The sequence below is a fragment of the Cricetulus griseus genome, chromosome 2 (genome assembly GCF_003668045.3).
Source record: "Cricetulus griseus strain 17A/GY chromosome 2, alternate assembly CriGri-PICRH-1.0, whole genome shotgun sequence".
Lineage (NCBI taxonomy): Eukaryota > Metazoa > Chordata > Mammalia > Rodentia > Cricetidae > Cricetulus > Cricetulus griseus.
The window spans coordinates 35,788,649-35,815,664 of NC_048595.1; the positions used below are offsets into that span (position 1 = coordinate 35,788,649).

The 27,016-nt window shown below is 41.8% G+C and overlaps 2 protein-coding genes across 7 annotated transcripts in view; both read right to left on the bottom strand.

Moving 5' to 3' along the window:
• The window catches only part of Ccdc17 (coiled-coil domain containing 17), a 7,462-nt gene extending 2,088 nt beyond the window's left edge, over nucleotides 1–5,374 (bottom strand). Inside the window, exons 1-12 of the mRNA XM_035439694.1 lie at nucleotides 2,794–5,374; nucleotides 2,652–2,747; nucleotides 2,379–2,550; nucleotides 2,137–2,299; nucleotides 1,976–2,053; nucleotides 1,776–1,894; nucleotides 1,446–1,556; nucleotides 1,142–1,281; nucleotides 945–1,039; nucleotides 599–802; nucleotides 272–473; nucleotides 94–204 (exon numbers count right to left, since the gene is read on the bottom strand). Coding sequence (XP_035295585.1) covers nucleotides 94–204; nucleotides 272–473; nucleotides 599–802; nucleotides 945–1,039; nucleotides 1,142–1,281; nucleotides 1,446–1,556; nucleotides 1,776–1,894; nucleotides 1,976–2,053; nucleotides 2,137–2,299; nucleotides 2,379–2,550; nucleotides 2,652–2,747; nucleotides 2,794–2,973 — 1,671 coding nt within the window. The 5' untranslated portion in view covers nucleotides 2,974–5,374. The remainder of the gene's footprint in view (nucleotides 1–93; nucleotides 205–271; nucleotides 474–598; nucleotides 803–944; nucleotides 1,040–1,141; nucleotides 1,282–1,445; nucleotides 1,557–1,775; nucleotides 1,895–1,975; nucleotides 2,054–2,136; nucleotides 2,300–2,378; nucleotides 2,551–2,651; nucleotides 2,748–2,793) is intronic.
• A 184-nt stretch (nucleotides 5,375–5,558) lies between these two features.
• The window catches only part of Gpbp1l1 (GC-rich promoter binding protein 1 like 1), a 35,720-nt gene continuing 14,262 nt past the window's right edge, over nucleotides 5,559–27,016 (bottom strand). For 3 of the 6 annotated variants that reach the window (XM_035439693.1, XM_035439691.1, XM_035439692.1), the window contains exons 2-13: nucleotides 25,046–25,164; nucleotides 24,122–24,226; nucleotides 23,200–23,312; nucleotides 20,919–21,048; nucleotides 19,716–20,002; nucleotides 17,697–17,769; nucleotides 15,573–15,766; nucleotides 12,066–12,206; nucleotides 10,615–10,773; nucleotides 9,086–9,210; nucleotides 8,104–8,206; nucleotides 5,559–6,442 (exon numbers count right to left, since the gene is read on the bottom strand). In XM_035439693.1, the coding sequence (XP_035295584.1) occupies nucleotides 6,290–6,442; nucleotides 8,104–8,206; nucleotides 9,086–9,210; nucleotides 10,615–10,773; nucleotides 12,066–12,206; nucleotides 15,573–15,766; nucleotides 17,697–17,769; nucleotides 19,716–20,002; nucleotides 20,919–21,048; nucleotides 23,200–23,259 (1,425 nt within the window). In that variant the 5' untranslated portion in view covers nucleotides 23,260–23,312; nucleotides 24,122–24,226; nucleotides 25,046–25,164 and the 3' untranslated portion in view covers nucleotides 5,559–6,289. Of the gene's footprint in view, nucleotides 6,443–8,103; nucleotides 8,207–9,085; nucleotides 9,211–10,614; nucleotides 10,774–12,065; nucleotides 12,207–15,572; nucleotides 15,767–17,696; nucleotides 17,770–19,715; nucleotides 20,003–20,918; nucleotides 21,049–23,199; nucleotides 23,313–24,121; nucleotides 25,165–27,016 lie in introns of all 6 variants that reach the window. The other 3 variants (XM_027402560.2, XM_027402562.2, XM_027402559.2) reach the window with 1 other exon arrangement.

Genomic DNA, 27,016 nt, shown 5'->3' on the forward strand with positions numbered 1-27,016 from the left:
GGGTAAAATTTAAGGATCAAATACTAGCTAATAGAAGCTGGTTAGCTAACAGAAGCTCATCAGTCATACTTCCTAGCTGCAGTGGACTCTTACCAGTGGTGGGTACTGGTATTCGTGGGCACTTGCTGGACTGATCTTTGGCAGTGTCTGCACATCTGCATCTCTTGCATTCACAAGCCTCAGAAAGAGCTCAGCTTGACCTGCCTGGGAGAGGGTAAGCAGTAACTAGCTGAATCTTGGAGTAGACTCAGTTCCTATCCTCTGCACTCACCTGGGGAATCTCATTCAGCTGGCCAAGTCTGAGGTTGGCCTTAGGAAGACCCCGAAATGGGAGGCGCCAACGACCACTAAGCATCTGCTTATCTTGGTCAAATAGTGATAGTGAAGCCCAAGCCTTTGGTTGTGGTGTCCATGTAACTCCCTGCCATGCCTGTAGTTCACAGATCAAAGATACCAGTGGTGATGGAGGCAACCTGTAGAACAACCAGAGGCATGATGTAAGACCTTCCTAGGGATTTTGTAGGACTCAGCCCTCGGGTCCAAAGGCCCCTGTGTACCAATTAAACAATGCGATGATGCCTTCATGATACCTACTGACCTGGGTACAGGCTGCCTGCTTGCAAGGATGGCACAGTTGCCCATAGGTCCAGGAGGTGAAGGTGGTGGTATGCAAAGGGCTGGAGGCAATGCTGTGGTCCCTCCTGTTTCCTGTCCATCACGGGCCAAGCTTGTCTTTAGCTGTACCCAAACCCAAGAAGGCTCAAGGCCACACAGGAAGTCATAGAAAATGACAAGGCCAGCCCTGAAGAATATGAATGTGACAACACAAAACACCAAATGCCTTCCCCCAGCCATTACTCCAACCCTGGATAGCTCTTGGGGGTCTCCTTAGATGTCAGTAGTGGCTGAGTTAAAGAGACTGTGAAGGAGGGAGCAGGCCTCACCCAGAATCATAGGGTGCAGGGCCTAGAACACCAGATGGTGGTTGGATGTGGCGATCCAGACCTAAATTCCTTGTCATCGTTCCATTAATAAGCTGCTGTGGACAAGAATTAAACCATACAGAACTGCAAGTTGCCCATGCACCCCAAACTGCATGTCAGGATTGCCAACCATCAACCCAGTCTTCCAGCTTCCTCACAGAAGTGCCAAGGAAGTTCTGGACATTTGTGGAACTGGCAAGTGGTGGCATTTCAGGTGCAACTGGTGGAAGGAGGAGGGAGTTATCACCCGGTCTACTCAGGTGTGGCCAGAGATCTAGGAGGTGGTGCTCCCTGGGTCCTAGAAAAAAAAAAAAGTTGGCTTGAGCTGGAGGAAGCTGAAACAAGAAATCAGGATACTACAGGGCCATATACCAAAGACACAAGGATAGGCATTACATAGACACAAACCAATGACACAGACATGGGCCTCATTCTCTAGGCATGGGTTGGGTTTTTACTGACCCCAGGGCTCCAGACTCAGGCCTTTATTCTGCAAGGCCTGGATTTCTGCTTCCAGGAGCCGGTTTTCGGCTTCCACCACTAGAAGCTCCTCAGAGGCAGCACTTGCTTTATCTGAGAAGAATTAAAGTGGCGTATCATTCTTTACTTTATGTAGTTCTCCAACATTAAGGTTTTCTGCACAAGTCAGGATTTGTCAGCTGATAATGGTTTTCTACCTTGACCTTAGGCAGCTCCCCTGCTAGTGGTGCCCTCCTCCCGCACACCCTTTTCTCATCCCAAGTCTAGGAGCTCAGTGTGCAAAGGCCGTCTAGGCTGAACCCTTCTCTTCACCCTTGCGGTTCTGCGAACGCTGCAACTCCAGGGCTGAAGCCTCCGCTTGTAGCTGCCGTATTTTGTTCAGAACTCCGGGGTCCCGGCCTCCACCGCGCACGTAGGCCTCACGTAGGGCCCTAGCAAGCAGCAGAAAGCAATCTCCCCAGACTGAACAGCCTCCCACTCCTACCCTCGCTCCCCACGTGCCCGGACCTCACTGGATCTCTGCGGGAAGCGTTCCTGGCTTCACCGATATCGATGGGGAACACAACTCCTGAAAACAATTCTGTTGGATCCTGGCGCGGAGAGATGATGTCACTGACCCGCGCCCTAGACCCCGCCCCACCCGCGCTCCCTCAAGGCTCCACAGGAGCCTCACTTTGACTGTGGCTGGAGCGCCAAGAAGCAAGCTGCCAGCGTTTGCAGAGCGGCCCGCGTGCGGCCGGCCTCGGCCCTGAGTTCTCGGAGCTCGCGCTCCAGGCCGAATGGGGCAGATAATCCTCCCCTGAGTCCCGCTACGCCCAGGAGACGCCGTTTTAGATCTGAGGGAGACAGGGGCCGAGTTAGCATGAGTCCTAGCACAGCGGGAAGGCCCAGCGTCGGTCCCTCCCTCCCTCTCACCCTGGCTGCGGCGCTCCAGGGCCCGGCTGTGCGCTTCTGTCTCAGCCACGCGCTTGGCGCGGGTTCCCTGCAGCGCCTGCAGCCTTTCGCTAGGGCTTCCTGTAGTCTGGGAGGTGAGACCCTCAGTCGCCCAGAGACGCATTTCCTGTAGGGACAGCCTCAGCAACTGCACCTGCAGGTAACGGGAACCCGCTGTTTCTGATGTGGGTGATCTCCCGCAAGTATCTACAGATACGAAGTTTGTAGCTACGTTGGGTGTAGGTGGGTGTGTACCTCCTCTGTCAACCTTTTTAGAGCTGGTTTGCTAGCCTCGTGCTCCGAATGGCTCTGTTCTTGTGCAGTAATCTGGGGGCAGGGAGATGAAGACTCCTGAGAATCCTGCTTGTTTGGGAACCTAGCCAAAGCCATAGGTGACTCTTACCTTGGTGCCCCTTTGTTCCATAGCTACTGAAGACTGTGTTCCATGTGTCACCTCCGGAGTCATCCGGCCAATGCAGAATCGCTGTGTGTGGGTGGCCAACAAAGCCCAGGAGCTGAAAACCATATCACAGGACTCACAGGGCAGAAATCCTGACTCCCTAGAGTAATTGGCCATGGGATGGGATCCGTTACTGAAACCAGCAGGAATCAGTCCTTCAGAGGATGTGGCAAAGGAGCAGCACAAGAAGAGAGAAAAGGCCAAAAGGCGAACTCTACTAGATCTTCAAGATCTTCAAATTTGTTTTTGTTTGGGGAGGTGCTCTAGCTCCCTTGACAGCAAGTACAGGCCTAGGCAGGTCTTGTCACCTTTGGGAGGAGCCCCAGTTGAGAAACACAGCTTGTTCCACCCACTGCTTGAGTTTGGACAAGTCTGTGGCAGCAGCTTTGATTTCCTTGCCTATAGAAAAAGTAGCCTCTTCGTCTAGCTGGGCCTTTTATCAGTTTGGTCATTTCACAGCATCTTTCAGGCAAGTGTTTGTATCACTGCTGTTCTCTGAAGTGGATAGAATTCAAGTTAATACTATTCTTCACTGCAGGGAACTCTTGAAGTTACATTCTGCCAGGAAGCCATCTTTTCCACACAAGGTAGTGCTCACAGAACACTACACAAACCTCTACAAACCCTTTACAAAATTAACCCACCAAATAATGTAGCTGTCTCTAACTCCCATCCTGGGACTCCTGTTTTTCCAGCTGTAGACAGAGAAGAAATGAAAACTGCGGGATAGGTTGGGGAGTGTAAAATCTATGCAATAAAGAAATCAAAGATTGGTCAAATTACCTTCAATTCCATACAAATCTATAAAGAAGTTTTCAAAGCACTCCTTTCCTAAACAAGATAGGGAGTTTAAGGTGTTTGTCCCCAAACATCCCAAGTATGAGGGACAAGTTACAACGTGTCTTAATAGTATGTACTCAATGCAGCTTAATTCCAACAGGAAAAAAAAATAAATTTAGAAATGTTTTGAAAACAAAACGAACTAGTAAGTGGTTAAGCCTTAATCACTATTCACTTCTCAACCCCAAGTTTGATTTTTTTCCAGCAACATTTGTAATTCATTGATGTAAAGGTACTTTTTCTTTTTTTGTTGTGTGTATGGATATTTTGCCTACATGTATATTTGTGCACTGAATATGTATGCAGTTCCTGAGGCTAGAAGCTGGAAACCCTGGGACTATAGTTATGGCTGCTATTTGCATTCAAACCCTGGACCACCGAAAGAGTAGCCAGTGAGTACTCTACTGGGCCTTTCCTCCAATTCCAGCACGTATTTTCTTAATGTTTACATCAGGACTCAGAAATTAGTATTATACTGAAACTGCTAACTTATCCTTCATAGGTTGATGTATTGTGGTTCTAGATATTACATCCAGAGCCTTGGATATGTAATTCCAGTGTTCTGCCAATGAGCTTCATCCCTACCTGCAAATTTCCTTAAGACATTTAGTTTGTGCATATATGTACATGTCAGTAAGCATATGCATGCCAAGACATGTGAAGGTCAAAGGACTGCTTGAGGGAGTCAGCTGGCTACTTCTATCATGTGGCTGCCAGGAATCAAACTTGTCTCAATCTTACTCAGAGCCATCTTAGTGGCTCTAAAATAGACATGGGTGTGGAACCAAAAACTCGATCTCTGCAAGAACAGTAGGTGCTCCTAAAACACTAAGCCACTGTTCCAGCCTCTATCCATTTCATGTGTATGCCATGTGCACATATACAACACTATTGGTGTTTTCCTGTCCCCCAAGCAGCTTCCAAATAAACACAGATGACAAATATTATTTATAAATGATTAAAATGATTTATAAACTTAGGCTTGTTACTACCTAATTCTTACATTTAAAACATTTCTTACCTATGCTTTGTCTATGTGGCTTTGTACCTTTCCCACCTAACCTTGTTCTGTTCAGTCAGCTCATTTACTAAACCAGTCAGAGCCACAAATCTTTACAGTGTACAAAGGGATTATTCCACAGCACAACTCAGAGAACAAGTGGTGGGAATAAGTTCCTCCACCTCATGGTCCCAGGGATTGAATGCTAGTTGTAAAACTTAGTGGAAAAGTGCCTTAATCATTTTACTAGCCCCAGTCAACAATTCTCACGGCTCCATCTCAACTGTCATCCTTCAAGATTTGCAAATGGCTCAATTCATTGTATTAAAAGCAGCACAGGCCGTCATACACTCTTCTACAGTCTACCTTCTGGTCTTTATAATGCAGTGGAAATCCTGCTATGCTTACCTCTGGCTGAGCCCACACTACATTTTCTTTTTGAATATCAGATTTAGATATTATTCATCTCCCTGTCTTATCAACTTGTATCTCATAGCTACAGCCAAAGGATGCTAGTTCTATAAAACTTTAGTCTGAGGTTCCATCTTTTCTAAAACAATTACTTCATTGGCCACTGGCCAGCCCCAGTTCATTCACTCCTCATGTATCCAGTTCTTGTTAAACCACATTGGTAAACTCTGGGCACTTAAAAAAAAAAAAAAAAAAAATCCTTCAGGAAAGAAAATGTAGTTTATTATGAATAATTTATTGCACAGGTTCTTCTGCATCAAGAGTTTTTGCTGAAATGAAAAGGAATTCAGGTGGGGCTGAATTCAGTTTTCTCCCAGACTTCTAAAAATATTTCCCCTAAAAAAAGAATCCACTCTAATTTTAAAGAAAATATATTTCTTACACAAGACAATCCAAACTGATGCAAAATATTTATTCCACGTTAGTTATTTTATGCAGTAGTTTTCCCCCTCAACAGACTTGTGATAACCACATCTTTTAAATCTGTAAATAATGTTATCAAAATAATCTTAATCTTTGAAATCTCACAAAAATTCATATTTTACAATCCACCCTGAATATCAAGGCTGCAAGAATAACATTTCCTATATCCAAATATTTTACAGCTGTACCCAGAAAGAAAAAAACAACAACAGAAAAATAAAACAAAAAACAACCACATTTGCTTGGTTAAGGGCTAAGTTACCCGAGCAGCCAAAAATAAAATAAAATATCCAAATTATTAGCATTAATTTAATACAATTATAACTTCAATAGTCACTTTGTCATTGACAATGATTGCTTGAGCACAGGGGTGAGTGCCCAAGGGCTGGTAGTAGAAGCTGTTGAGCAGAGCAGTGTCTCCTCCTGCATCTCTGCACTGCCAGCTCCCACTTGTGCACGGCCCCACAGGTACTGTGTATGTGCTTTAAAAATTCCACCACACAAATGTCTCTCTATTAAGCAGATAACAGGGAACAACAACAAAAGCTAGGCAAGACAATTGCTCTCTCTTTGGGATATGATTATTTCCCTTGTGCATGAAGTATTCAACAACGTAAGAAAAGGAAAAGAACACTTTTTATATTCTCTAAACACAAAGCTGAGCTCAGTGGGGCAGGTCAACTGTGAGCACTTATATTTCTACTTCCAGGCGTCGTCATCTGACGTCTCACTGCTGCTTGTTTCTGTGTCGGAGTCTTCACACTCTACATTGATAGTGCTTCTCCAAGCGGAGAACAGGCCAGAACTGCGGCTCAGCTGGAAGCCATTCTTTCCAAACCCATTTCTTCGTAGCTATGGAGAGAAAATAAAACCCTTCAATGACTATACTGGTCCACGAGGATTGAACTGCCAAGAGCCCTAACAACTCTTAAAGTGGTACTTTTCAAACTTCAGTAAGATGACACAAGGTTCTCATTTGTTTTATTTAGAGACAGGGTCTTAACTATGTAGTCCTGGAACTCCCTATTTAGACCATGTTGGCCTTGATTTCAGAGATCTGCCTGCCTCTGCCTCAAGTGCTGGGCCGAGCTATTATCCCTTGGCCATCTAAACTTAAGTATGTCTATTTTGGAGTCCCTAATTCTGAACAGTTCTAAGCGGTAGTGCTCTATAGTGAGACTTCCCAGGTGTCAATTTATGCTTTAATGTTCTCTATTATCATTGGGTTTTTTAAGACAGGTTTTCTTGTGTAACTGCCCTGGTTGTCCTGGAATCATCTCTGTAGACTAGGCTGGCCTCAAATCAGAGATCAACCTGTTTCTGCCTCCCCAGTGCTGGGATTAAAGGCATGTGCCACCACTGCCCAGCAAAGATTGTTATTTTTAATCATGTGTGTGGTGTCTATGGAAGCCTCAAACCCTATTGAACTGGAGTTACATGTGCTTGTGAGCCAACATGGTAGCCAAGAATGAAACTCCAATCCTATGCAGGAGCTGGATGCCCTCTTAGCCACTGGGCCATCTCTGTCCTGCAGGTGGATGGCTACAGAGGGTGAGAGAGGCCTGTAGAAATTTCATTTCTTTTGTTCATTTTTGTATTGTAAACCTGATCTGATAGTGTTTTACTCAGTAAGAATCCATGCATTAACCCAGTCAATTTACATTAGCCCTTTGGCTACTTAGCTCTGGTCAGAGTTCCAGAAGGACAGGGATCATTTTCCTAAGGACTCAGACAGAGCACAGCTTGTGGTTCTGCTAAGGGGTCAGAGCTGTGAACATGGAACCTGTTACTTACTTTCCAAATCTGCTCACTGGCCTAGTGTGTGTCTTCTGAGATCCCTACTGTACAGGCAGGCAGTCTGACACCCATCACTCTGTTTCTACAGCAATTTAAGGGTCTCCTGGCCAGTTACAGTAGCACTCGACTACAATTGTGTGAGAGGCACAGGCAAGAGGGCTGCTGTACATTCAAAGTAGCCTGGTTTACAAAATATGTTCCAATCTACCAGGACTATATAACAAGATCCTGCTTTTTCTTATCTTTTTTGGTTTTTGAAATGTCTCTCTGCGTAGCTATGGCTGTCCTGGAACTCACTCTGTAGACCAGACTGGCCTCCAACTCAGAGATCCACCTGCCCCTATCTCCCAAATGCTGGGATTAAAGGTGTGTGCCGCCACCACCTGGCTCTTTTTTTGTTTTAATAATTTATTTTTCTTTTATGTTCATTGGTGTTTTCTCTGCATTTATGTCTGTGTGAGGATGTTAGAAGCCCTGGAACTGGAGTTATAGACAGCTATGAGCTGTCCTGTGGGTTCTGGTAATTGAACCAGAGTTCTCTGGTGAGCCCATCTCCTCTCTATCTCCCCCCTTTTTTTTGGAGAAAGGATTTCCCTGTGTAGGTAGCCCTGGCTGTCCTGGAACTGGATGTACACCAGGCTGGGATTAAAGCTGTGCATAACCACCACACATGGTGAGAGCCTGTCTACAGACAGGGCTAAAGGCTGAGTGCATACCTGCTCTGTTCTCATGTAGAACTCCTTCAGCTCATCCTCTGTGAGTGGAAGGCAATTCTCATCATTTTCAGGATATTCCTGCCATCCCATTGCTTTTAATAACCTGGAGGCAGCAAAAGGACAGTAAACAAAACATGATGCTAGTAAGAATGACCACACAGCTCACCAGCACCCATGGAAAATGCCTGCCCAAGGCCAATGGACAGAAGGAATTTTGTTTTCTCCCTAGTAGGACAAGTTTCTCAGGTGCTCATAATTAAATGGAGGATCTTCATGGTTAAAGGGAAAATGATCCATTAAAAGGGTAGAAACAGAAAATAAGATGGCACACACACACAAAAACAAACAAAAAAATACAAAATAAAAAATCAACCAAAAACATGCTACAAGGAAGCTTTACATAGATCCAAACAGGAGGAAGAAATTACTCTTTGTTCTTTGTGAACAAATTAGCATATCTCTCTGTACTCCATAGCTCTTTCATGTTTCATGGCTTTGCAGATCTCCCCCACAACCTTGATAACCTCTGAGGTTCCTTTGGCCCAGTGGTTCTCAAACTGTGGGGCACAACCCTTTGGGGGAGGTCAAAAGACCCTTTCACAGGAGTCACATATCATATCCTGCACATCAGACATTTACATTATGATTCATAAAAGTAGCAAAATTAGGGGGCTGGAGAGATGGCTCAGAGGTTAAGAGTACCAAATGCTCTTCCAGAGATTTTACAGTAATTGCTCAGTTGGGTGAACAACTCATCTGTGCAAAATCTTGTCTCTCCCATTACCATATCCCTAAAACCGCGTCTGAAATGAAACTTCACAAAATCATTGGGGCTATTGTGAAATAGGGGACCAAATCTGAGAGAATGCCCAGTGGGCAATAGGCTAACTGGGGTACCAAAAGTAGTCAGATTTCATGGTCATATCTTTCCTAAGGTTTAAGTATGTTTAAGGGCCTTATACACCATACATACTATCCTCACCTGTGCTCTGCTTCCAGTGAGTGGGACAGGACCTCCCCTTCTTCCACAATGGGTAGAGAAAGACCGTTCTGAAGACAACCTTGTTCTCCATTTTCCTTTGGTTCGGGTGTGTGGGTGCCCTCCAACTGCAAGACAAGGATAGAGAGACTTAGTTCAATGACCGTTTCTAGCAAGATAAGCAACCAGCAAAACAGGGGAGTTAGAATTATGTTTCCGAGACCATATCTCACCCTCAACCTATAAAGATTTTTCCCACTTAAAAACCAATACCTGCTGTGCCAGTAAACTAACTGTAGAGTCAAAAGATCCTGAACACGCAATGCTGGGGGTGGGGTGGATTGCGCTTCAATCTATAGTGTACAGAACAACTGAAGACAAGCAGGAGAGAGCACAGGTTTTGAGCATGGCTGTGACTATTACATAAAGCAACACATGAACAATCCACAAAATCCTTAACTAGACTTCATTAAGTTTTGCTCTGTTAAAGACACTGTTTAGAGAAGGATACAGCATGACAGCACATGCCTGTAATCCTAGTAATCAAGAAAGCAGAGGCACCAAAATCAAAAATTCAAAGCCAGTATGGGTTATGTAGCAAGACACAGCATCCCCTCCCAAAAAGACAGGAAGACAGATGGAGAGAAAATATGTGCAAAAGCCTTATCTAGTAAGGGATCATTCTCTATGATATACAAAGAACACTTAAAATTAGACATTAAGTTAATTAATAATTTAATTAAGGAGAGGCTAGGAGTGATGGTGCACATTTGTAATTCCAGCACTTGGGACACAATGCCTTCACCCTCTGAGCCATCTATCTCATCAGCCCCATTACTAAAAAACTCGAGATGGTAATACATGTACCTCAAAATATAAAATCTACACTTAGCAATCCCTACTTTAATTCTTAGCAGAGTACAATTATTATTATTATTATTTTTTGTCCAGACAGTTTCTCTGTAGCTTTGGCGCCTATCCTGGCCCTTGCTCCTGTCTCTGCCACAAGTTCTGGGATTAAAGGCGTATGCACCAATGCTTGGCTAGTACAATTATTCTTAAATTCTACATGCAAATATAAAACACTTCATATTCAAATGTTGCTTCTAGAATCCCAGCACTCCGGAGGCAAAGGCAGGCGGATCTCTGTGAGTTTGCGGCCAGCCTCGTCTCCAGAGCGAGTTCCAGGATAGGCTCCAAAGCTACACAGAGAAACCCTGTCTTGAAAAACCAGAAAAACAAAACAACAACAACAACAAAACAAAACAAATGTTCCTTCTAATACCACACATAAAAGTATCAAGGCCAGGCTGGGTAAGGTGGTATATACCTTTGATCCCAGCACTCAGGAGGCAGCAGCAGGTAGACTGAGTTAGATAGAGACCAGCTTGGTCTACAGAGTAAGATCCAGGACAGGCAGGGATCACTACACAGAGAAACTCTCTCTTGAAAAAACCATAAAACAAGAAAACTAACAAAAACCCCACATACAACAAAATACATAGTACACCAGAACAATTTCATACTCTTACCCCCTCTAGTTTGTCACAATCTCTGCTTTCTGAGCAGTCTCCATTCCGTTCATCCTTCAGAGTCTTCAGGAACTCACTCTTCCTGTCCGTAGTTCGACGGGTCAATTTGGTCAGGCGAGAGGAGCTGATCTCAATTGGAGGGGTAGTACTGGAGGGACTCTGGGCAAATACCACAAATACATTGCTCCTAACAGTTATGGGCAAAAACTAGGAACCCCTGAGTTACTTTCTATACCTTATTGATTTCCGTTTTTGGCTTGAAAAACAAAATAAAACAAACAAACAAAAAAAGAAAAAAACAGGGCTGGAGATAAGCTCAGTGGTTAAGATGGCAAAATTTTGTTCTTAAGGACCCAGGTTCAATTCCCAGAACCCATGGGGCAGCTCACAATATTCTGTAACTGTAGGGACTTGAGACATACATGCAGGCAAACACCCATGTACATAAAACAAAAACCCACCACAAAACAGTTCATTTAAATACATTTAGTTTTGTAGGACTTTTATATTATACACCCATTTTAATCCTTTCACAGAAACCAGGCCAATCTTGGTTTATACACAGCTATTGGAAGCTGGTGTCAAATAAGTGTAGTCATAACAGAAATGGTATCTGTTGTAACCACAATTCACATGGCATACCTTTTTACAAATGAATGGGAAAGTCTAAGATTTTTTTAATTTTTTTTAATGTGTACAAAGACCCCACAGAACAGCTCAAGCTGGCCAGAGACTTAGAATGATGCTCTTATCTCGGGTTGCATTGTGACTTAGTCATTTACAACCACATACTGCTCAGAAAGAACAACTCATCCAAATTATTCTTTCACAATTTTTAAGAAATAGGTCAGGTGTTTAGAGCACTGGCTGCCCTTTCAGGACCTGAGTATAGGCAGAACAAGATGCAACACCTGGGTTCGGGTCTCAGCACCTACATGACAACTTACAGCTGTCTTTAACTGCAGATCCAGAGGATGTGATCTTATATATGCATGCATACATACATACATACAAAACACTCATACGCCAAAAATAAATCTTTATACAAAAGAAACTCCAACTTTTGGGCTATTGATATGACTCAGTGGGTTCAGTGCCCATCTAGAATTAACAAAGCCTTGGATTTGATTCCCAGCACTACCCAAAATTGGGCATAGTGGTGTATGTATATAATCTTAGTACTTGTGAGTTGGAGGCATAGGCAGGAGGATCAGGTGTTGAAGATCACCCTCAGAGTCAGCATGGGCTACATACATCTTTTTAAAGGGTCCAGAGAGATGGCTCAGTGCTTTTCCAGAGGACCTGGGTTCAATTCCCAGCATCTACATGGCAGCTCATAAGTGTATATAATTCCAGTTCCAGAGGACCTGACACCCATGGCAAAACAATGGACACAGAATAAATAAATAAAAGAAACAGGGCAATATTTGAAAATTATTATCCTCACTCACCTCTTTGGGAGAGTTTAGAACTACACCAGCAGCTAGTACCACTGGTTTAGTAACAGAAATTGGACTGGTAAAAGCAGACTCCCGGCTAGAGGAAAGGGATCCTGATTTGTGTTCCATTCTGTTAGCTTTCCAAGCATTGGGCTATATGGGAATAAAGAACAAATCAGTCAAAAATAATACACAGACAGGCACTTAGATGGCAAAATCAAAAGAGTGATAGTTATGTGGGTACATAAATTCCCAGAGCTTACTTGTCAATATGAACAAGTAAGGCAGATGGGGAACAGAAAAGCCATGAGCCTTGGTGTGGGTCGGTTTAACAGCTTTTGTTATCATACTAGTTCTCAAAGCATTTAATTGCACACAAAGAACTTCTACTCATTTGCAACCCTCAATCTGTGTGTGTGTGTGTGTGTGTGTGTGTGTGTGTGTGTGTGTGTGTGTGTGTGTGTGTGTGTGAGACCAATATGAAAAGAATTCTTTTCTGACTTGAGGTGGTGGTGTATGCTTTTAAATCTTAGCACTCCAGAGGCAGAGGCAGGTGGATCTCCATGAGTTTGAGGCCAACCTGGTCTACAGAGCAAGTTCCAGGACCGGCTTCAAAGCTACAGAGAACCCATGTCTCAAAAAAACAAACGAACATGATGTATTCTTGAATTCTTGAATAACACAACAACTTGTACAGTATTATCTACTACATACCAGGGGGTTGCCAAAATGCTTATTTTTTCCTCTCTCTCAAGACAAGGCTGTACTAGAACTCACTCTGTAGACCAGGATGGCCTCAAACCCATAGATCTGCCTTCCTCTGCCTCCCGAGTGCTGGGATTAAAGTAAAAGCAGAGCTCTCTCTGTACATATGAGTTTACACCAGAAGAGGGTATCAGATCCCACTATAGATTGTTGTGAGCCACCATGTGGTTGCTGGGAAGAGCAGCCATCTTTCTAGCTCCACTCATGTTATTTTTCACTCACTTGAATTCAGTAAAGCAGGTTCTCTTAGTTAAACTCAAGTTTGCTGATATAGCTAGCTTACTCAGGAGCCTCTAGATGTCTCTACTTTTTGAGCACTGAAACTATAATATAGGTAGGCTATTAAGCCTACCCCAATTTACCCAAGATAAATCTATCGATCTGTCTATTTACCTACCTACTTGAGACAGAGTATCATTACGTAGTACATATGTACATGTGTACGTGTGCGCGGGTGTGTGTGCGTACACGCACACCTGCACAAGCATGTACCTGTGCCCAAGGAGGCTGATATCAGGTGCTCTTCCTATTAGGCTCTGAGACAGGGCCTATTAATGGAACCTGCAGCTCGACATGGACATGTTCTTGGCTAGAGCAGCTTACAACATGACATATAGGTATGTGCCATTATATTGCGCTACTCCCCCCCCCCACCCCGGTTTTTTTCAAGACAGGGTTTCTCTGTGACTTTGGAGGCTGTCCTGGAACTAGCTCTTGTAGATCAGGCTGGTTGTGAACTCACTGAGATCCACCTGCCTCTGCCTCCTGAATGCTGGGACAAAAGGTGTGCGCCACCAATGCCCAGCCACTTTTTATCTCTTAAGGCCGCAACTCAAAGTCACCAAAATTTTCTGGTTGAATACAGGAAAAAACTTTTTTTTTGGGTTTGGAAACAAAGTACACCTGTCTGACCTGGAACTCTCTATATAGACCTGCCCTTAAACTCAGCAGCTACCTACCTATGATTCTAGAGTGCTGAGATAAAAGGTGTGGAACATAACATTTGGCCTGATCCAAGTCACTTTCCTCAACTTCCTAGCAGCAAGTGACAAGTACTGACAAGCATTATTTCTACTGTAAACATAGCTCTAAGAACTCTGTGATAAAATGATACATTTTCTATGTATCATTTATAATTTCTTGGTAGAATTTAACTGTGTAAACTAAGATCTTTTCCCATTCCTTACTCTCTATACTCTTGCCTAGATAGTCAGATCTACTGTAAAGGAAGCAAAAGGAAGCAATCACTTTACTGTAATAATGACTTTGTCATGGGGCTAGGTACCTAGTGGATAAGCTGTTAGGTGCCCAAGTAGTGTCAACACCAGAGTTTGGATCCCTAGCACCCAAGAAAACATGTATGAAAATACAGTGCAGACGTGGTAACTGCCCTCCTGTAATTCAAGTACCCAGAAGGAACACTGAGGGAATTCTGAGGCAGGTTACTTAGACAAAAACTCAATCAGTAGCCTCAAGGTTGAGTTGCTTGATGTCAACCACATGCCTCCTACATACAAACACACATATACATATGTATAGATAACATACAAATATGCATTTTTTAAAATGACAAATTCCCAGTCTTAATATTACCTTCCAGTGCTACTGGGGGTAATTAAAATGGTCCAGTCACCACCCAACTTTCTAGTGTTCATTGCCTCCTCAATGTCAGACACTCACCAAATTCTAGTTAGCTAACATACTCCATACCATCTATATTCAAGTAAAACCTTGATGGATGACCACAGTCTACATTGATCTTGCTCTTAATTCTAGTTAGCTACCACACTCCATACCACCTATATTTAAGTAAAACATTGATGGAGGACCACAGTCTCTACTGACCTTGCTATTAAGAGTTGTGTTTAGTACTTAATTTAATTGAAATGTACTTAAAGCCTTAAAAAAATTGTTAATTTCAAATGTGTAATACTATATCCAGCCATTACAGTAAAAAAGCATAACAGATTTCCTGCTCTTAAAAACCAAGCACATTCAATGTGTAGAATGGAAAGTGTGCTACTGCTCACTAGGGTTGTCTCTTAGTAAACAATGCAGTTTTCTTGAATCAGTACAGACTGAAATTCACCCAAGCAATTATGTGTTTTAGTTAAATGTGCAAGAAATAAGAATATTTTCAGCCTTAAGGTTACATATAAAGGATGAAAATAAATTGATGTGATGAGTGCTGTAACTGAAGAGACCAAGGTGCTATGGAAATAGAGATGGAAGGACTAGTCAGATGTTTGTATGTGTATGATACATAGGAGTCAAAGACCTCAAGAGGAATTTCTTCCTAGCTAAGAGGAAAAAAGGGCAATAAAGTAGACTATGCCCATGGTTCAAGCACAGTGATGCACGCCTTTAATCCCAGCATTCAAGAGGCAGAGGCGGGCTGATCTGTGTGAATCCAAGGCCAGCTTGGTCTACAAAGCAAGTTCCAGGACAGCCAGAGCTAGAGAGAAACCTAGTCTCAAAAAAACAAGAGTAAGAGGGAAGCGGAAGCCAAGGTATTCAGCGTGATGGATCAGACAGATATTAATGCTATTAATGAAAATAACAAAGATGAAGCTTACAAAATGAAGCTAGCGAGCTGGCACTGGCAGAGTCTGGAGATTAGAGTAAAATTCTACACATGTAATTGGCACTGAATAACTAATGAATATTTTGCCAGAAAATACAAATATATTAAATAGTATATGACTTATTATCAAATCTGTTTATCAAAATTCCCATAGTGACTGCAACTCATACCTTAGAGGGAGGTGGTGCAGGCTTAGGAACCAAGTTCTTATAGACACTTGGGACCATGGTTGACACTTTGTTCCCATTTGCATGGTGGGATCCTGATGAGGTGAATGCAGCAGAGAAGGTAGCAACAGGATCCTCTTTGGAAACTTTTTTGATGACTAGCATCTTTGAGGGTTGCTTGGCACTAGGCGGATTTTCTGTGACATGTAAAAGTGGACACAAAAGAATGCCACATTTGGTAAGTAACACAAAACAGTTTAAACAGCAGCCTTACCTTCAACATAGGACAAACATTACCTTCTGTTCATTTAACAAATACCCTGAGAAAAACGACACTATGGGTGGGAGGTAGGTCAGTTGGTGAAGTGTTTACCATGCAAGCATTAAGTATATGAGCTAATCTCCAAAACCTAAATTTAAAAAACAAAAGGGGCTGGAGAGATGGCTCAAAGGTTAAGAGCACTGACTGCTCTTCCAGAGATCCTGAGTTCAATTCCCAACAAAAACATGGAGGCTCACAACCATCTATAATGAGAACTTTTGCCATCTTCCTTCCTGCAGGCATACATGCAGACAGAACATTGTATACATAATAAAGTAAAAAACAAAAGGAAACAAGGTACACATGCTTGTAACCTCAGCATTGGACAGAGATAGGTGAACCCCTGGGATTCTCTAGCCTGCCAACCTATCACACTAGATCAATGAGACCAGTTCAAAACAAGGTGGATAGCTCCTGAAGAAAGGCTGACCAAGTCTTGCCTTTGTATGTGCATGCACGTGCATGCATGTCACTCAGGAAAAAACAAACATTTTTCAAAATCCATTTTATTTTCAAACTAACGTGCATTACTGTCTTGTATGCATAATGCATGTGTGCCTAATACCTGTGCAGGTCAGAGGAGGATATCAGATACTATGGAGTTACAGATGGTTGTGAGATGCCATGTGGGTGCTGGGAATCAAATCCTGGTCCTCTAGAAGAGCAGGCAATACTCAAACACTGACCCATCTCTCCATTCCCGCAATTTGTTTTTGGAGAAAAGGTCTCACTTACTATGTAGCTTTGGCTAGCCTGGAAATTCTCTATGGGGCCCAGACTGTCTTTGAACTCAAGAGATCCATCTATCCCTGCTTCCCATGTGCTGGGATTAAAGGCCTAGCCATTACTTAAAAAAAAAATTTTTTTTAAATAATACCATTTGGTAACTGTACAGAAAAAAAAAAGGCAGCATATGAATCACTAAGTTTATAAACCAGTCTTGAAACACGAAAATTTGCAGTCCTTAGAGGGGCATAGCTTATAAGATAGATAACGTGATTACTCAGGGACAACCAAGGAAGAATGTATGCTAGTCAGGAAGGGAGAGGCAGGTGGATCTCTTTGGACAACAAAGCGAGACGCTGTCTCAAAAAAACCACCACTAAGAAACATTATGAGGCCCAGTGAGATGGCTCAGTGTACACTGTTCTAGCAGAAGATTTGAGTTCAGTTCCAGAGCCCATATCACCTATAACTCTAGTTCTAGGAGAGTCTATCATCCTCATCTGGACTTCCAAGGCCACATTAATACATATACAGACACACGCCTCTCTCTTAAAAACAGAAATCTTTAAACTCCCAAACAATTCAAGCTAAAACCACTAAAACTACCAGAAAACAAAAACTCAAGTCTCAATTAGGATTCAACAAGCTTTCTTTCAATGGTCTGTATTCTGTCTCCACCCAAATCATTATGCTTGGATGGTTTTATGGGGATAGAGTATTCTCCTATCTTTATGGATGCTTACTGAAGAGCTAACATGTTAGTTACCCTCGGCAAAAAGATGAGAAACAAGAACTAAATTAAGAACAAAACAAAAAAGGAGGAAGAATTTTATTTCTCTATTCAATAATAAGAATTTCAGGACTGGAGAGATGGCTCAGAGGTTAAGAGCAATGGCTGTTCTTCCAGAGGTCCTGAGTTCAATTCCTAGCAACTACATGGTGGCTGCTCACAACATTCTATAATAAGATCTGGTGCCCTCTTCTGGTGTACATGCATACATGTAGACATAATGCTGTATATGATAAATAAATAAATATTGTATTTCAAGCTATGTTTTAAGATAGCAAAATCTACCTACCCCACACTCCTGAAGGGGTCCCAATAGGTCTGCATGGCTGATTCTGTTTGCCAGCTTCTGGATTCAAAGAAGGCTAGGAGGAAAAAGGGGGGTATGAATGGTTGGTAGACACAGAAAGCTCATCACAAAGTAGCCATCACCAAAGAAGCTACCAAAAAATTATACATTATCAGCTCCAAATAATAGTATATTAAAATGAAAATTACACTGATATCTGAAATCAAGAGATATTTTATTGTAGCTTGAGTTTTATCTTCTTTGTCACAGAATTTCTTATGCATATATAGATATATATAAAATATAAATATGCAGTTTCTATCTTTCTATAGTATAGATATGGAAGAGGAGGCATAGAAAGCCATAGAACAAGAATCAGATTCAAAGAGAGTAATATAGTCTGTGAAATGCATACTATTCACTGAACTTGTAAGACTGCATTAGAAGAAAGCCATATTTCAGAGCTGTAAAAGGAAAACAAAGGCAATTAAAATAGTTCTTGTCACCACAAGATTATTCATCATTACCCGGGAGTTGGTGGCGCACACCTTTAATCCCAGCACTCGGGCAGCAGAGGCAGGCAGATCTCTGTGAGTTGGAGGCCAGCCTGGTCTCCAGAGCGAGTGCCAGGATAGGCTCCAAAGCTACACAGACAAACTGTGTCTCGAAAAACCAAAACCAAAAAGAAGATTATTCATCATTACAAAGATAAAACTAATAACAAAGTAAGTAACTTCTATTATAAAAGTTCAGCTATGATAAAAATTCACAATGGGGAAGGACGACAGAGGGATGGATAAGTCCTTGGCAGAGAAATGAGAAGTTCAATTACAGGTGATGATGGTATGATTCCAAGAACTGAAAGCTCAATAAACACATCAAACCAAGTTTATCATAGACTTAACTAACTGTATAGAGGATAGAAGGGATCAAACACAATGGTGTCCAGAAGAAACTATTCTCTCTCCTTCCCCAACAGTGCAGGGAACTGAACTCAAGGCCCTACACATGCTAGACAAATACCCTTACCCCTGAGCTACGTACATAGCATTCTTTTTAAGATTTTTTTTTTTTGAGACAAGGTTTCTCTGTGGCTTTGGAGGCTGTCCTGGAACTAGCTCTTGTAGACCAGGCTGGTCTCGAACTCACAGAGATCTGCCTGCCCCTGCCTCCCGAGTGCTGGAATTAAAGGCGCCACCAACGCCTGGGCAAGAAGTATGTTCTTGGTTTAAAGTTGTTTTAAAAAAGAAACAAAAACCAAGAAACAAAAACCAAAGATTTAATATAGGGCATGGTGGTGTTTTAATTCCAGCACAGGCAGGCTTCCCGTGAGTGAGTTCCAGGTCAGCCAGAGCTACGCAATGAAATCTATCTCAAACAAACAGATTTTAAAGTTATTTTAATTTATGCGGGTATTAGTATGCTTAACTACAGAGCCATGTAATATGCTTTCCACAGACCATGTGTGCTATTGCATGCAGGCCCACACACATACAACATGTGTGCATTCACAGGCTCACGTGACAATATATCCTTCTAAGGATGTTCTTATGACTAGCCAGTGGCTCAGGAGCTAAGGGTGCCTGTCATCAAGCCTAGTGACTTAGTTCGATCCCAAGGTTCCATACAGTGAAAAGAACCAACTCTTGAAAGTTGTCCTCTAACAAAAACATATATATGCATGGCATATGTGCATTCATACACACATAATAAAAATAAAACTATCATCTAAGCATCAAATTTCATTGACTATAGTTAACAGCCTAAACATAGTTATTTTATAATATAAAGAGCAGAAAAACAAACTTTTTTTTTTGTGTGTGTGTGGGTGAGACAGGGTTTCTCTGTGGCTTTGGAGGCTGTCCTGGCACTAGCTCTTATAGACCAGGCTGATCTCGAACTCACAGAGATCTGCCTGCCTCTGCCTCTGGAGTGCCGGGACTAAAGGCATGTGCCACTACCACCACCACCAGGCTAGGTTCTGTTTGCTTTTAACTATGCATTTAAAAGCTTCATACTTACAAAGTCTTCCTCTTCGAACTGCAACTTTTCTACTTTATCCTCTTTTTTTTCTTCCCTAATCTCTGTTGGTGGTTTTTCTTGAAAGGTACAGCCTTTCCGAGAGTGGAAGCTGCCATTCCAGTGTCGATGGTTTCCTGTGTTACCTCCACTTCGTTGGTTCATGCCATCATGACCTCGGGAAGAGCCATGCCAACCAGATAGATTTCCTGTGGTTCCAGCATATGCTCCCTTAGAGACACCAGAGTCCACAGAATCATGGCGGAATAAAGAGGGTTGGTGCCAAGAATCTAAAATAGCAAGGAAAAGTATGGTAGTATTTGTCTGTTTCTTATAAATCCAGAAATAACTTGGCCAAATGCTTTCTGCTTTGGTCAAAGTTACTTTCAAAAGGCCTTCAGAGCCGGGTGGTGGTGGAGCACGCCTTTAATCCCAGCACTCGGGAGGCAGAGGCAGGCAGATTTCTGTGAGTTCGAGACCAGCCTGGTCTACAAGAGCTAGTTCCAGGGCAGCCTCCAAAGCCACAGAGAAACCCTGTCTCGAAAAAAACCAAAAAAAACAAAAAAAAAAAAAAAAAAAAAAAAAAAAAAAAGGCCTTCAGAAAACCGTAAGTCCACACAAACAGGGCAGTGGTGGCACATGCCTTTATCCCAGCACTCAAGAGGCAGATCTCTGTGAGTTCAAGGCTAGCCTGGTCTACAGAGTGAATTCCAAGGCTACAAGGAGAAACGCTGTCTTGAAAAATCAAACAAAGAAAAGAAGTCCACACAAAGAAACCATTAAATGCACCTTTTCTTTGTGAGGCAATTCTCCCAGCCTCAAGGTCAGAGATCCAACTAAGAGCCCTGCTGTGTTAACATGCACATACCACTGAGCAAATCACTAGCCCTACTAAATTTGTATAGCCTTGGCTGTCCTGGAACTAGCTCTGTAGACCAGGCTGGCTTCAAACTCAAGAGATTCGTCTGCTTCTGTCTCCCAAGTGTTGGGATTAAAGGCATGAACTAGCACTGCTCTTCTGGTCTTTGAGACAGTACCTCACTATTTAACTTTGTCTATCTTGGAACTAGTCAGACAAGCTGGCGTGGAACTCACAAGACATCCACCTGCCTGTCTCTTGAGTGCTGGGATTAACAGTGTGCACCACCATGCCTGGCTCTAAATAGTAGTTTAAATATATGGTCACAACATCTGGAAATGACTCACCTCCGGTAGTCCTTAGGGGTCCATTGTTAAAAAAGCCATCAGAGGAATTATGTCGACGACGGCTTACTCCAAATCTACCTTCTCCACGGGATAGGTGCTCTCCGTGTTTGTCAAAGGTGGCTGTAGATGACTAATATTATAAAATGCAGAGAGGCAAAGACTTAGTTTCTTTCAGTATCTTTGAGGTTCTAAATCAGGTATTAAAAACAACAGCCTGTTGTAGTAGTCCAATATTAGCACTAAGGCTGAGACATGACTGCCATTGAGTTCAAGGTCAGTTACACAGGGAGACCTTCCCTCAACACTAAACAAATAAACAAAAGCTATATTACATATATGAACCATCATATCCAGTTTATACAATTTCTGGGTTTTTTTTTTGTTTTTTTTTTTTGAGACCGGGTTTCTCTGTGTAGCTTTGGAGCCTATCCTGGCACTCTCTCTGGAGACCAGGCTGGCCTCGAACTCACAGAGATCCGCCTGCCTCTGCCTCCTGATTGCTGGTATTAAAGGCGTGCGCCACCAATGCCCAGCTACAATTTCTGTTTTTTGATTCAAGTCTCATTCTCTAACACAAATGGCCTAGAATATACTATGTAGCCAAGGTTTGCATCAGACTTATGGCAATCCTCCTACCTTAGCTTCCATACTACTGGGATTACAGCCATGATCCACCACTCCTGCATTACCGTGGTCTTAAAATACTTCTTTCTAAACATTACTTCATATCTGTGGCAATACTATAATTTTAGTATCAGCTTCACTTTACATGTTTATACAAGAGGAAAAAAAATCAGGGGGATTACAAGTCTTTGAATTTACATAAATAAAAGAAAGAAGCTTTTGAAATATCACTCCTATTCCATAGATTTTTATTCTAAGTTTCTTTTTTGGGTGTGTGTTTAAGTGGGTGTCTGGACACATGTAGGTATATAAAAGCCTAAAATTGACATACTTTGTCTTCTTTGCTTGCTCTCTATTTCCCAAGGCAGAGACACTCACTGAACCTGGAGTTCACTTATTCAGCTAGTCAAGCTTACCTGAGGGATCCTGTCTCCATTTTCCTAGCATTGGGTTTAACATTAAAATGACTGGTGGGTCCCTGTACCTACCCAGATTTTATAAGTTGAGTACTGAAAATCCAAACTTTGATTCCCATGCTTGTACATCAAACACGTTATAAATCCAGCCTTCTCCCCAGCTTTTTATATATCCTTTACCTATAAGTGATACTGATGGTTGATATATGTTGTCAGCTTCACTATCTTGAATGTGATTATGAGTGGTTTCCAGAAAAGGGTAGTGAAACTGAGCTGGAAAGATCCAGAGTTTTGCTGGCACTGTCTACATAAATGTGAGGAAAAGGCAGAAAAGCAAAGCACTTACTTTCCAGCATTTGACCTTATTTGAACAGGGACCTTTTTGGTTTTTTGTCCTTACTAGTAGGGGAGATTGTTTTTTAGCCGTGAAATACGGACTTGTGCAAGCCATTTTTCAAAGACCTTTAAGGGTACTTGCACATATGTTTACATTCACATTAAAAGACAGATTGAGAGGTACTGGCTTTAAGATAGACATTGATGTGAATTGTGTAATTACTCACACTCTCCTTCCTTTCTCCCTCCCTGGCCTGGAATTCAGAGATCTGCCTGCCTCTGTCTCCTGAGTGCTACCACCGCACAGCATCCCAGTTTTTTTCAGGCTGACTGGTTTGTGGCTTCTGTTTCAGATTTTAGGCAGTACTGCTGCTCTTGTTTTGGCTGATTTATTTATTTATTTATTTAGGATGTTTCAAGACAGGGTTTCTCTGTGTAGATTTGTAGACCGGGCTGGTATTGAACTTACAGAGATCCACTTGCCTCTGCATCCTGTGCGCCGGGATTAAAGGCTTGCGCCTACACTGCCAGGCTTTTGATTTGGTTATTTTGAAGGGACCCAGACTCCACACCCAGAACCCATAGGGTGACTCAAACCATCCATAGGGGATCTGATTCCCTTTTCCGATCTCTTTGGGCACCTGGCATACATGTGGTACACACAGATACATATATTTGTGCTCGATACTGACTCAAGTAAAATAAATCTAAAAAAATTTAAAAAAAAGAAAAATTAAGAATATGCTCAGGAGGCAGAGGCAGGTGGATCTAGTGGACAGAGCTAGTTCCAGGATAGCCAAAGCTACACAGAGAAACACTGCCTCAACCCCCAACCCACCCCCCCAAAAAAAAAGAAAAAGAGAGAAGGACTGGTATGTTTGAATAGTAGGAATGAAAAGGTGTACCTTAGCTGACTGTGGCGTTGAGAAATTTAGCCAAGCAGGAACAAAGTCATGCTGCGCCATTTAGGTCCAGTGTCTTTTCAGCAAGATGAGGCATCCAACCTCATGGCCAGGATCTACAAGAGACAACAGAAATCACTCATGGTTCTAACAGTATGACATAAAAGAAGTCTGTAATTAATATACAATCCTACTTTACAAAAAGGCCTAACCCCTGAATTTGTCTACAGATTACTTCCAAGATTCCAAATCTCAAGAATTCTATCAAATACACATATTTTAAAGAATTACAGTAGAGGCTGGGCCTGGTGATTCCCACCTTTAATCCCAGCATTCAAAAGTCAGAGGCAGGTGGATCTTTGTGAGTTCAAGGCCAACCTGGTCTACAAAGCAAGTTGTAGGACAGCCAGGAGTACTACACAGAGAAACACGGCCCTGAAAAGAACCAATCCTCGTCCCCCCTAAAAAACCACAGAAAACCTCCAACCATGATATACCCATGTAACATTTGTTCTCAATCTGTGGTCTGCAGCTCCTGTAGGGGAGGACCATTCACGGGGTTGTCTATGTCTGATATGCCCTGCATACCAGATATTGATTTACATTGTGATTCTTAACAATAGCAAAATTAGTTATGAAGCCAAAAAGAAAACAAGTCATGTTTGGGGGCACCACAACGTGAGTAACTTGAAGGGTCACAGCATTAAGGATGTTGAAAATCACTGCTATAGAACCTCATGAGCTTTTCCATTTACCTTACAAACATTTCCTCACACACCAACTTGTATCAGTTTTTTTCAGGGATTCACTGATGTACCCAAATCACTGATATTTTCCTAAATTAAATACTTCACAGCATAACACATTTTTTCCATGGCATATACTTGTGTATGCTTTCTCCTAAAGACACATGGATGATATTTACCCTCAGAGTGTCACCTCTGTGGTCCTGTTTCCAAAGTCGCCAGCTGTATCTTCCACGAGGTTTTCTTGTAAAAAGGGTGCTTAAGCAGTCTGGCCAGCAGCACGCCTTGTGATGAAGCACAAAGAAGCCCAGCTCTGTGTGGCTCACTCTCTTAACCCTCTCAATAACTCATCCTGAACTACCTAGTTCCTGACACGTTTCCAAAGGGGGAAGGGGGGAGGGGAAGGGGGAAGGGGAACATAAAAAGTTATTTGTTACATTTAAAAAAGGGGGGAAAGGGGGAAAAGCTATGTCTACGTTCACCTCATTCAACTTCCTTGAGTAATGGCACTATAATGTTTCTTAAATAGGCAAAACACGTACATTTGCACAGTGAGTACAAATACTGTTCATAACAAGGTCATAGCTAGACAGGTGGTTTCAGGTGTGTGCAAGAAATGTCATCAAGGTGAAAGGTCAAAAATGTAACAGTAAAGCACTATAAGAGATCTGAGCAATCAATTCCAGTGGCAAAATATCCACAACAGAAGCCTTCAAAACACAAAGATAAGCAGTTATCTTACACAACTGCTTAAAACAGTGTGTGGATATATTATTTTATCTGTCTTACACTTCAAAATCTAAAGATATAAGAAGTTTTGTTTTGGTAGGTTTGTTGTTGGTGTATATACATATATATATATATGAATCAGACAGAAACTTGATGTATCTTTTCTGTCACAGAATATAGCAACTTTCAAGGCAAATTTCTTGGTATAAAGCTTCTAAATATGTATCCTATTTCTTTGGTCTTTACTATTTATAAATTCAAAGCAAAATTATCTAAGTAGAAAAGATAAGGGTCAAGGAGAAATTTCAAAATGAGGGTTTCTTCTTATCAATTTTCTGTTTTTCACTTGTTCTCCTCCTTCCCAAAAACTGAACTGAGCTTTCCAGAAGTGATATGAAGAATCTTCTATTGCTTTATTGAAGAAATCACTTTCTAATTTGGGTCCATCTCCATCATTACTCAATCATTAAAAAGGCCACTTGAATCTACCAATCTATAAATGAGAAAACAAAAAAACAAAACACATAATTAGAATAGGCAAAACCAGTCACATCTAACTTTGAATGAATGTATCAAACCATGATCTTGACAGTAAAATCTTTAAGTTCAATTTAGATTTGTCACTGCCTAAAACATGGCTTTAAGTCTTTTTGTTGTTGAGACAAGGAAATTGCTATTCTGTCCAGGTTTTTCCTGACCTGAACAAGTCTCTGCCTCAGTATTCCAAGCACTCAGACTCCAGGTATATCCTACCACACCTAACCTTTGTTAAGCCCTTGAAAGATTTTTATCTGTCAAGTGACCAGATTTTTTTTTTTTTTTTTTTGAGTCAGGGTTTTTCTGTGTAGCTTGTAGACCAGACTGGCCCACAACTCACAAAAATCAGCCTGCCTCTCCCCAATGACCACAGACTTTTTTTAACACAACCATTTCTCCAAGTAGACATCAAAGGTAATTCAGAAATGTCAATTACTGGGTCTTTTTCATCTAGATTTTCAATTTACCTAATTGGTCAAAAGCATACATAGTGTGTAGAAATACTACCAGTGACATCACTGCCTAATTATCAGGTATCATTCAAAGGTAGATCCCACCCCCCCCCCTTTTTTTTTGGTTTTTCGAGACAGGGTTTCTCTGTGGCTTTGGAGGCTGTCCTGGAACTAGCTCTTGTAGACCAGGCTGGTCTCGAACTCACAGAGATCCTCCTGCCTCTGCCTCCCCAGTGCTGGGATTAAAGGCGTGCACCACCAACGCCTGGCTCAAAGGTAGATCCTTAAGACAACCTATCTGCCTTACATATTTATATCTTACTATTTCAGGTAACTACCAACTTAGAGACAAATAAAGCTCTTCTGATCTATCTTGATATGTACTAACATGACGAAAATATTTCTTTGGAAAATTCCCAACATTCTTCCAGCAGCTACAATCTTTTTTGACAGGAGAACTTTTGTATCTTTGAGAAGATTCTAGTATACTGACAAATCCTATGCATTACTGTGCTAAGTTTATGGAATACAAAATACCAAGTTCAAGACAACAAACATACATATCTGTGAGGAAATGAAGAGAAAGGAACTATAAGGAGGTGCCAGAGGTATTTGATCACTGTTTTTCAAGTTGAGTCCTGAGCAAAAAACATTTAATCTGTTCTCTTCATGTGCTTTTAATACTTAACTATTAAAACAAGTACATACAAACTTTTAAGTAAAAGATAAATGCCTTTCACCTATATTCCTTGAATGTATGTGGAATAGTCATAAAAACTGACCATGTTGCTGGGCATGGTGATGTACATTTTTAATATCAACATTTGGGAGGCCAGATAGAGCTATGGAATGGCACCCTGTCCTGTTGGGGAATAATCTTTTTGTACACAGTGAAGATATGTCTCTCCCAAGGCACCTTCTGATTGGTTTAATAAAGAGCCGAATGGTTAATAGATAAGCAGGAAAAAGTTAGGCAGGATTTCTGGGCAGAGAGAGAGAATTAGAGGAGATGAATCTAGGCGTGGGAGACACAACAGACGACATGGAGAGGAAAGAGAGCCAAACAATGACCATGACTTAAAACAACAACAAAACAAACATATAAGCAAAAGGAACATATCAGGGTAAGGGAGACAGTTCAGTGTTGAGAATGATAGGTTAAGAAAAATTAAGATTTTTTAAGCGTTATGTGAACCCGTTTCTTAGTAATTTAATAAAAACTTTGAACAGATACACAGGTGAGCAATGTTTCCCCCACAAGAGATTGGTTATTAAATAAAAATTGCAATGTCAGGTATGGGATATCTCCCTGAGTTATTCACTGGTCAGAGAGACCAGTGAAACTGCACAAGCTAT